At 35.2% G+C, this 11660-nt stretch overlaps 1 protein-coding gene across 1 annotated transcript; it reads left to right on the top strand.

The window, feature by feature from the left end:
• The first annotated feature begins 5805 nt into the window (after window positions 1–5805).
• On the top strand, window positions 5806–6612 carry LOC142172136 (uncharacterized). The gene has a single exon (XM_075235914.1). It carries the CDS (start codon window positions 5806–5808, stop codon window positions 6610–6612), a length of 807 nt encoding a protein of 268 aa, XP_075092015.1.
• The last annotated feature ends 5048 nt before the right edge of the window (window positions 6613–11660 follow it).

The raw sequence follows: 11660 nt of genomic DNA on the forward strand, positions 1-11660 counted from the left end.
GCTCCCTCGCACCATTCTTCTTTGGGAACAAAGCAATAAAAGAGGGCATTAAAGGTTTTCTCAAAGTATTCCCGATTAGTACCTCTAAATATATCTGATAGAAACCATGGTAAAACCATCAAGTTGAGGGGCTTTTCGCCCATTAAACTGAGTCTTTTGATATTGTTGTTAAATCATGCAGTTCATAGTGTTGTATGTCAGTGAGAAAAGGACTTGTGCAACTCATTGGCAATTGCTTGACTCCTGGTGGACTTGTGACTTTCGCCAAGGCAAGCTTTCAGTAGTAAGCCTCCAACTTTGTCTGTCCTATGGGAGGATAGCATAAGTGTAGCTCGCTAATCTTGTTCTCACCCGGAAATTGAGGGCAGTATTTTCAGCAACTGACTAATCGATCACTTATTCATTAAGCCTGATTTCGAATGGCTCGTGCATCCCTGCACTTTCTTTTGACAGAAAGTTAGCCTATTGCAGTAAGTTTTGATATTGGTAGCTATTTAGCTGTAAGTTTCCTGTAAAATTTTGAATTTAGCATGGTATCACATAATTTACAAAGTTTCATGTGCCAAATCCTTCAATGTGCAACAATAAATCTCGAACTAGTGTCAGTCTGAGGAATATTTTGAGAAACTAGAGTTTGAACTTAGTGGGCGTTTGGACATAAGAATGGTAAAATTCCAAAATGGGGGAAAAAAAATTTCAAGTGAAAATGGTATTTGAAATTTAGAGTTGTGTTTGAACATGAATATAATATTGGGTTGTTTTTGAAGTTTTGTGAGTGATTTGAGTGAAAATTTTGAAAAATAACTTTTTGGAGTTTTTCAAATTTTCGAAAATTTTCAAAATGCATCTTCAAGTGAAAATTGAAAATTTTATGAACAAACGCTGATTTCGAAATTTTTTTGGGAAAAAAGAAAAAAATTTCTGATATCCAAACGGGCTCTTAGTACAAACAGTCTTTCTTCGTATACCTCTCTTTGTGTTTTCTCTTAAAATTGTTCTTTCTATTTAGTCAATTAATTATCAACTGATCTTCTTGTAGCCTTTATTTTAAAAGTTTGCTAAACCTGTTTAATTTTTTGATTTTCCTCGAGGTTACAGGAATTTGGCCACCATTAAGAGAAGGGGGTTATCTGATGAGGAGCTGAAGTGTTAACTGTTTTCAAACTTTGAGAAGTGGAAATATGCTAGTAGTTGTTTTGCTTCCCGAATTTGCTGAAACCTGAGTTTTGTGAAAGGAAGTCTGTTCAAGGTAGCTTTTGTTTGATTCTTAGTATAGAAATGTACTACCAAATAAAATATTAGAACAACACTACTATCCTTTGCTACTTCTGAATAATTGATCTACTAGCATCTAGTATAAAAGTGTTTCATTGTGTAAAAAAACAAATAAACAATGAAGTTGCAGAATCTTTTTCTCTTACTGTATTCACAGTATTTGCATCTCCTTATACAAGTAATCTAGCTAAAAGAAAATGTAAAATAAAATGATACTATACACTTGTTTAATTCCTATTCCCTAATGCTATGACAGAAAAGCTAATTTTATTCCCTCGCATGTGCTCACATGTGCATCTTACGTGTAAAGTAGCTTCATTCTATATTTTATTCATTCACATGTGCTCACATGCTCCTTCTTTACGGTTGTATTTACATATCAATGTCACATATTAAAATGCCTCAAGAGTCAAATATAAAAAGGAGAGATAGGGACTTTTATATAGAAAAGTACGAAGCCACATTTCTTTGTCCGAAGACTTTCTTTTTCTTCATTTCTAAACCTGATGAAACCCCCTTCTTCTTCTTTGTTTCCATTTCATCTTCTTTCAAATTAATATGGCGCTTCATCTTAACATCCCCCTTCAAGTTGGAGGGTAGAGAGAAAACCCCCAACTTGGGCAAAATTTGATTGTGAGAAACCCCTGTCAGAGGTTTGGTGAAAGGATCGGCGAGCTGAAGCTTTGAGGGAACGAAAGAGAGAGTGATTAAACCTGAGAGATATTGTTGGCGGACGAAGTGGCAATCCAGTTCCACATGATTAGTCCTTTCGTGGAAGACTGGGTTGCGAGCAATATAGATGGCCGCCTGACTGTCTGAGTGAACGGTGACTGGCAAAGTAGGAGGAGCGGAGAGATCAGCGAGGAGACAAACTAGCCAAGTTATCTCCGCAGTGACACGCCGCATGGAGTGATACTCCGTCTCAGCACACGACAACGAGATAGACACATATTTCTTCAATTTCTAAGAAATCGGAGCTCCACCTAGAGTAATAAAGAAGCCACTAACAGAGCGGCAGGAATCCTTGCAAGCAGCCCAGTCGGCATGGCATAAAGCAATCGAATCAAGAGAGGGATTTGCAGAGAGAAGTATGCCTTGTGCCGGATCGGAATGCAAATACTTCAAACACACTCAGTCCAACAGAAAAATGTGAAATTGAGGGCTTTTGCATGTACTGGCTAAGAGTGAGGACAACAACACAAATGTCTGGTCGGGTGTTGGTAAGATAATTAAGTTTACCAACAAGGCGACGATAGAGTGTAGGGTCATCCAATGGGGGCATCAATTTAGCATGCAATTTAGAGGAAGGATCGAGTGGAGAAGAAACAACAACTCCTGAGCAACCAAATTCCTCTAACAACTCTAAGGTAAACTTCCGCTGGTTGATAATGAAACCTTGTGGTTCTCTCATAATTTCCATTCCCAAAAAATAGTGAATGTCACCCAAGTTCTTGACTTTAAATTCTGAATTGAGAAAGTGAGTAATATGGTCTATTTTTTCCATGTCATTACCTGTTAATAGTATATCATCGACGTAAACTACTAGAATAGAAATAAGCTCTCCATTTTGTCTAAAAAATAAAGAATAGTCATTTAAGGAAGTTGAATAACCCTTGAAGCTAAGAGCACCAGCTAGTCTAGCATACCAGTGTCTAGAAGTCCGCTTCAATTCATAGTGAGATTTCTTCAAAATACAAACTTAATTAGGCTAGGGTGGAGATAGACCAGCAGGGAACTTTATGTAGACCTCTTCCTGTAAATCCCCATGCAAAAATGCATTATTAACATCAAGTTGAGACACATTCTAACCCTTAGTCACAGCCACTGTCAAGAGACATCTGATTGTGGTCATTTTGACCACAGGGGAGAATGTCTCAGAATAATCAATACCTTCTCTTTGAATATTCCCCCTTACTACCAATCGTGCTTTTAATCTTTCAACAGATCCATCTGATTTGTGCTTCACCTTGTAAACACATTTGCAAGGTAAGGCTTTCTTGCCTTGTGGCAAGTTTACAACATCACATGTGTTGTTGAGTTCAAGAGCTGCTAGCTCTGCCTCTATAGCTTGTCTCCAACCTACATCCTGAAAAGTTTGTGCATAATTGTGAGGTTCTGAGACAGAGCATACTGACCTTAGAACATTCTGATTATTGAGTGATAAATCTCCAAAAGATAGGGTAGTGGGGTGAGAAGCATGATTGAAATAAGAGGAAGTAATGTTAGAAAGAAAAATGGTATTGCATACATAGTCATTTAAATAACTAGGTTGCTGAGAAATTCGTTCAGATTTTTTGATAGGTGGTGGAGGTATAGGGATGGTGATACTAGAACTAGGAGCAGGTAAGGGAGAAGTGGGATTAGAAACTGGGGTGGAAGATGTTCTAGGGTTGGGAACAGTAAGTAAAAGAAGACCAGGAGAATTGTAATTGGGAGATGGAGAAGAGAAATCAAATGACCTAGGAGAGGGAAGTGTGATGGGGTTTGTATCTAGAGGGGCAATGTTGTTAGGAATAGGCCAGGGTGAAGGAGATGACGAAGGATAGGAAGGAGATGAAAATATAGAATTAGGTATTGTGTTGTCTGGGAGAGGTGCAGTTGGAGGAAACACCTGATAGCTTTGTGATGTAGGTGTGGTGACAAAAGGGAAATGGTTTTCATAGAACTTCACATCTCTAGACACAAAGATAGTCTTTGTCTTCAATTCTAAAAGCTTGTATCCTTTTTGATGTTGTGAATATCCTAGGAAGGCACATGTTTGTGCTCCAGGATCAAATTTTTCTCTATTGTGAGCTAAAGTAGAAGCATAGCACAAACATCCAAAAACTTTGAGATTATCATACACGGGTAGTTTGCCAAATAGGATTTGATAGGGAGTCTTTTCTTTAAGTACGCTAGAAGGGAATCTATTAACTAAGTAGGTTGCAGTCAAGATGCACTCACCCCAGTATTAGATAGGAACCTTGGATTGAAAGGATAAACCCTTTGCAACCTCTAGTAAATGCCTATGCTTCCTCTCAACTATCACATTCTGTTGGGGTGTGCCCACACAAGAAGTTTCATGTAAGATCTCCTGTGATAGAAGGAAATCAGATTGTTGTTATCCTTTTTCCCAGTTCCAAAGCATTATTAGATCTCACCTTCTTGACCTTAATGTTAAACTGTCTTTCTGTCATGGCAAAAAATGATTTCAAAACTGTGAATGCATTTGCTTTTGAATTTAGCAGGAAAGTCCATATTCCTAGGCTGGAATCCTTCGATGGTCACCTTGAGAATTTTAATGATGGATTAGAAGGAGCATTTAGGTGCCTGATTGGATTGAGGAGCTCTCTCCTGAATATATTCTCTCCTTGTGGCTCAATATGCATTCTCATGCGTTCCTTCCCCTGTGTACTTAAAAATAAGATATCTCGGAAAGAATGTGAACCTCATGAATTGTACCTTATAAAAGTTTGCTAGTAAAAAATGTAAAACTTCCTTCTCTTTGCCCCGGAGGGTGAGTTGTGTAGAAAAACAACTATGCAGTCAATAATTTAGTAAACATTAAACAAGCACAGCATAACCAGCCATACATAGATGCACAAAATTAAATATTTTTATTTCCAATACACTCGTGTATCAATTATTGATTTAATTAAAAATTGCTCTTTGAGTGAAGCATCCTGAAGAAGCCACCTACCGCTGGACTAATTAAAAGGATGAACATCATAGCCATATCTCGGGCATCTTTAACCAAGTCAAGAAGGAGGAGTTCTTAGCTGTAATCTTCCGGATGGAGCCAAGGAAAATATCAGGACATGATTGTACCGACATATATTAATTAGTTTTTCCCACCATTTATTGGAAGCATTACATTTAGTCCAGGAGCTTATACAGATATTCTTCCAACCCCTTGCCAACCAAATCCAAAAGAAAAAATCCCATACGTGTACAACTCCATAAGATAAACTTCAGTCGTGCATTTTGAACTTTATAGTTGATGTACTAGCCCCTCTGAGATCTTGACACCTTAAAATATTCCCATTATTCTGTCATTATTTACATTTCAAAATATTATGCATTCTAGTAGTTGATGGATTTAAGCCTTTATGGAGGAGACAGCCTTACCTGGCCACCTATAACATGACAGAGACTAACAAAACAACTGAATAAATAAAGTAGGCTTTTTGAAGTTGATGCATCTTCAATCAAATAATATCAATAGAAAAGTTTTTTGTCACAGTATTGGCACCATTTCTGGAGACAGAAAGAGGCAAATCATGCAAACACTTACATGATAATTATATTCCTCGTGTTCATCTTATAACTACGAGGATTAATGAAAGTAATCAGTACAACCTTTTGTTGGCCAAATGTGGAGCAGGTTTACAAGTTCCAAAAAGATCCAGCTGTGCAATCACATGCTGATTTAATTTGGCCATTGCTCATCTTGTCTCCTCCCATGGTTGTTTTCCTATAAATACCAACTCTCAAAATTAAATTCCATCAAAACTTTGCGAAATCCCCTAATCTGAAAGAAAACCATAAGAAATGGCTTCACTTTATTCAAAACCCAATCACGTCCGATCAATCAGTTTGCCTGGGAGATCACACCCTACCATCCAGAGAGTTGAAGAGGAGCTAAACAAGCTCAAATCATTGGAAGTATCTGTTGCACCAACAACAGTGAGCAATGGTCTAAAAGGTTTGGAGAAATTGTACAAGTGCATAGATGATCTTCTCAACTTGCCTCAAAACCTTCATGCCCTCTCCCAAAATCTACATGCAAAATGGGTTGAAGATCTATTGGATAAATCAATGAGGCTTCTTGATCTGTGTGGCACTGCAAGGGAACTTGTATCACAATGCAAAGAAAATGTAAGAGACCTCCAATCCTCCCTCAAGAGGAGAAAAGGAGATTCAACCAGAGATGACAACGTTACCAGATTTAACTCTTTCAGCAAGAAGATCAAGAGGAATGCCAAAAGATTAGTATTGACCTTGAAACAAATAGATCAAGACACTACAGTATCTGTTTTGCTAGATGCAGATCAAGATACAATAGCTGTGATCAGAGCACTAAAAGAAGCTAATGCAGAATGCATTTCAACTTTCCAAATGCTCTTGTCCTTCTTGTGTGTACCACTTTTGAAGCCCAAGGAATCTATATGGTCACTGCTTTCTAGATTGGTAAACAAAGAAAGAATAGCATCACTTGTCATAGAAGAAAACATGAGCTTAGAAACCAGGCTCGAAAGCTTTGAGACTTATCTTGTCAGCTTCGAAGATGGATTGGAAGCAACATTTAGATGCCTGATTAGATCTAGAAGCTCGCTACTCAATGTTTTCTCCTGCTAATCTGGCAGTTGTTATTCTATACACTGTAAATTATATATACACATTTTTGTAGTTATGTTAGAAATATACAATCTTCAAGCGATTGATTATACATCAATGTCATGTCTCTTTCTCTCTATATGTATTATATATGGAGCGTACATGAATACTGCCATAAACTGTGCAGTAGGACTATAATTCAAATACCTGAATGGAGTCCAAATTTTAACAGGTTATGCCTATGACTTTCAGCATTGTCTAAATCTTATGTCAGGTTAAGTTTTATCCTGAAAATAACTCAAAATATCATTGAAATGATTCTCCTTAAACTAGAGGAGAAGCAGATAAAACTAATAGCAGATCCTTTACATACTTCCATTGCATAATTATTGAAATGATCAAACCAAGGAGCGAAAGAGAAAATTCTATGACTCCTGAACCAATATTAAAGTGTAAGAAGCCACTTATCTACATTTGGAAAAAAGTACTTCTTCCTTATTCTTCTTATCCATCATTCTTACACAACTATAATTTATTAGATAAAACTGTGAATGATATCTTTTTCTATTTGGTTCATAATCAACTAGCTATGGGGCCACCACAGGTTTTCTGAATTTGTTCTTACAATTATTGGAAGTATTAGACCTAAATCCTAATCAAGAAGGTTTCTTAAAACTGTAGACAAAATTCTTTTTGGACAGAGCAGGTTCGTGAAGGTAAACGGTAAGCAAAAGTTTTTAATTCTTGTTTGTGAATGTAAGTAGAAGCGGATGATTTAATAAAAATCTTTAAGTTTCCACATATGAGATACATTATAATAGTTCTACATGTGAGATAACACTCAATTTTTGATGTATTACATTTTCTTAGTGCCAACAGTAGACTGCATTTTGAGAGTTGACTTCAAACATTAAAAAGAACTTGAAATGCATAACTTGATAGCTAGTCGTATTATGTTTATCCGCTAACTTGATCACGCTATTTCATTTTTTGACTGGATCATCACATTTACCTATTTATACTACAGTATAAACTATTTACCACGTAGAGAGGTTATAAATTAATTACATTATCATATTTATATACAAAATAATGTATTAGAATCTTACCCATTTTCTCTCCTTCTTCTTCTTCTTCTTTCTCCAAATTCAAACCTCTTCAAATTCATTGACGATCCATAAAATTCTTTCACCATCAACTCTGCACCAGTCAGTTTCACTCAGCATCTAATTTCTCTAAAAAAACATAGCAATAACAAAAAATAAAAAGCAACAAAGTTTGAAGGAAAAGAATGAATGAACAGACCTGCGAAAGAAATAAACCTCTTAACGGATTGAAAGGACTCTGGTAAACCCACCGATGTTATAGAGAAGAATTTGACAACTAATAAAAATCTTCGTTGACAGCCACTAAATATTTTGAGAGAATTTGGTGAAGATCCGGTTGGTTTTTGTTGGAATTTCAGACTTCTCTATGCGGAGTGTACAAACAATAAAAAATAATATATACAAGTTGTATATAAATTGTATATAAATTGTAGCAAAATTTCTAAATTTGTACAACAAAAATTGTATTCAAGTTATATATAAAATCTATACAAATTCAAATTCTAGCTAGGGGTATACATGAGTCGGGTTGGTTCGAATTTCCTAATTACCAAACCAAACTAATTGTATCGGATTATTAAATCTAAATACCAAACCAACCAATAAAAATCAGGTTTTTTCATCTCGGTTTTGCTCGGGTTTTCAGGTTTTTTCGGGTTTTTTTCATAAAGTCTTCATACAACAAAAAGTAAAATTTGTGCTTCAAATATTTCTTTAACCCTAGTAAGACAGAACTATATAAGGTGTTTTTCAATAAAATAACATAAATATGAGATGAGTCATAACACTGTACTAAAATTCAACAATAAAGATAATAAAATCGCATAAAATAAGCCATAATAAAAACAAACATAATTTAAAATTATGACTAATAAATACTACTATTTACATGACTAACCACTAAAAGAAAAATAAGTTATACATTTTATCTAAACCATGAAAATACTAAAAATAGATATCCAACACTATTTTCATTCATAGTACAATCGAATTCAATGTCTTTTATTAGCATTAGTATTGATTTGATTTTGGTTTAGGATTTATTTGAATTACTAACATTTATGGACTATAAAACTTATTGGAGCATCCAAAAATTATAAGCACAAGCTTGAAATTGTAATGACCCGACTTGTCGTTTTAAGTATTAACGCTCCGTTCAGTGACTTAAGGTCCTGACCAACATCATAATGTGTATTATGACTTCCGTGGGTGATCGAGTTTGATTTTCGGATGATTCAGAATTTAATTGAAAGAACAATTCTCATTTTGAAGCTTAAATGAAAAGAGTTGACCGAAATTTGACTTTTGAGCAAACGACTCTGGAATGGAATTTTGATGATTCCAATAGTTTCGTATGGTGATTTCAAACTTAGGCGTATGTCCGGAATTGTATTGGAAGTCCGTAGGTCAATTCGACGAATTTTGGCAAAAGTTGGAAAATAAATTTTTTTGGAAAGTTTGACCGGGAGTTGACTTTATTGATATCGGGGTCGAAATTTGATTCAGAAAATTGAAACAGCTACATTATGTCATTTAGTACTCGTGTGCAAAATTTGGGGTCATTCCAGATTGATTTAATAGGTTTCGGCATCGAATGAAGAATTTAAAATTCGGTAGTTTTTATTAATCTTGAATTGTGGTGCAATTCATGTTTCAGTGTTGTTTAATGTAATTTGAGGCATCGACTAAGTTCGTATCATGTTATGGACTTGTTAGTATACTTAGTTGGGGTCCCATGGGGATCAGATGAGTTTTGGAAAAGTTTTTGGAAGAGTTTGGTATTTTGAGCATAAACATGTAATGATTCAAAGATCCATTTTTAGTTGTAGAGATCGAAAATCGAGACTTCCGTGAGTTTGTTAATGAAGTATAGGAATGATTTGGAATGTTTGGTCTAATTTCATCAAGTCACGATTGGGTTTTTAGTGCGAAACATGAGTTGATTGTTTAACGAGCGAAATTGGTATCGCATTGAGAAAAATGAGTTCCGAATTGAGTTTCGATTGAACGAGTAGGTTCGTATTATTATTTGTGACTCATAGGAACAAGAATCGTTGAATTCCGACTTTGTATGATGGAGTTAGAGCATTTTTAGTAAAACATAAACTGTTAGTGTAAACAGTTCTGGTGCGCACCTTTAGCGACCAGATTTGGTACTTTTAGCGACGGTAATTGGACTTGTACCGACCAGAATAGTGTTTTTATTGGGCAGAATCTTAAGGACCAAAAATGGTCATTTTCTTCATTTCGTTTTAGATTTTTGGAGCACGGTTCTTGGGCGATTTTGAGGATTTCTTCAAAACTTCAACTTGGGTAAGTGTCCTATATAAAAAAAGTGATTATATTTCATAAATCCATGGTTATATTCATCATTTAATTCGGATTTAAATGGAAGAAATTGGGATTTTTGCAAAATCTTTCAAAAACAGAAAATTTAGATTTGGAGGCCGAGTTGGTATCGAAATTTGATAAAATTGGTATGATAAACTCGTATCGGAATAGGTGTTTGGATTTCATATAAATTCTCCCGGGTTCCGAGATGCGGGCCCCGGGCGCATTGACTTTGGTTGACTTTTTAAATGTGAAATTCTAAGTCGACGTTTTAATATCCGGAATTGTTTCCGATGAATTTTAATGAAGTTATACAATTAATTTGGATAGATTTGAGCGAGGGAATTACCCCTTAGGGTTTTTCGGATTTTCGGGTTATTTCGTTTTTTTTTTCATAAAGTCTTCATAGCACAAAACGTAAAATTTGTGCTTCAAATATTTCTTTAATCCTAGTAAGACAAAACTATATAAGGTGGTTTTTAATAAAATAACATAAATATAAGATAAGTCATGGCACTGTACTAAAATTCAACAATAAAGATAATAAAATCGCATAAAATAAGCCATAATAAAAACAAACATAATTTAAAATTATGACTAATAAGTACTACTATTTACATGACTAACCACTAAAAGAAAAATAAGTTATACATTTTATCTAAACCATGGAAATACTAAAATATAGATATCCAACACTATTTTCATTCATAGTACAATTGAATTCAATGTCTTTTATTAGCATTAGTATTGTTTTGATTTTGGTTTAGGATTTATTTGAGTTACTAACATTTATGGACTATAAAACTTATTGGAGCATCCAAAAATTATAAGCACAAGCTTGAAATTGTAACGACTCGACTTGTCGTTTTAAGTATTAATGCCCCGTTCAGTGACTTAAGGTCCCGATCAACTTCGTAATGTGTATTATGTGTATTATGACTTGCATGGGTGATCGAGTTTGATTTTCGGATAATTCGGAATATAATTGAAAGAACAATTCTCATTTTGAAGCTTAAATGAAAAGAGTTGACCGGAGTTTGACTTTTGAGCAAACGACTCTGGAATGGAATTTTGATGATTCCAATAGTTTCGTATGGTGATTTCAAACTTAGGCGTATGTCCGAAATTGGATTGGAAGTCCGTAGGTCACTTCGACGAATTTTGGCAAAAGTTGAAAAATAAAATTTTTTTGAAAAGTTTGACCGGGAGTTAACTTTATTGATATCGGGGTCGAAATTCGATTCTGAAAGTTGAAACAGCTACATTATGTCATTTAGTACTCGTGTGCAAAATTTGGGGTCATTCCAGATTGATTTGATAGGTTTCAGCATCGAATGAAGAATTTGGAATTCGATAGTTTTCATTAAGCTTGAATTGTGGTGCAATTCGTGTTTCAGTGTTGTTTAATGTAATTTGAGGCATTGACTAAGTTCGTGTCATGTTATGGACTTGTTAGTATACTTGGTTGGGGTCCATGGGGCTCGGATGAGTTTTGAAAGAGTTTTTGGAAGAGTTTGGTGTTTTGAGCATAAGCATGTAATGATCCAAAGATCCATTTTTAATTGTAGAGATCGAAAATCGAGACTTCCGGGAGTTTGCTAATGAAGTGTAGGAATGATCTGGAGTGTTTGG

This window comes from Nicotiana tabacum, chromosome 17 (assembly GCF_000715075.1).
Source record: "Nicotiana tabacum cultivar K326 chromosome 17, ASM71507v2, whole genome shotgun sequence".
Classification (NCBI taxonomy): domain Eukaryota; kingdom Viridiplantae; phylum Streptophyta; class Magnoliopsida; order Solanales; family Solanaceae; genus Nicotiana; species Nicotiana tabacum.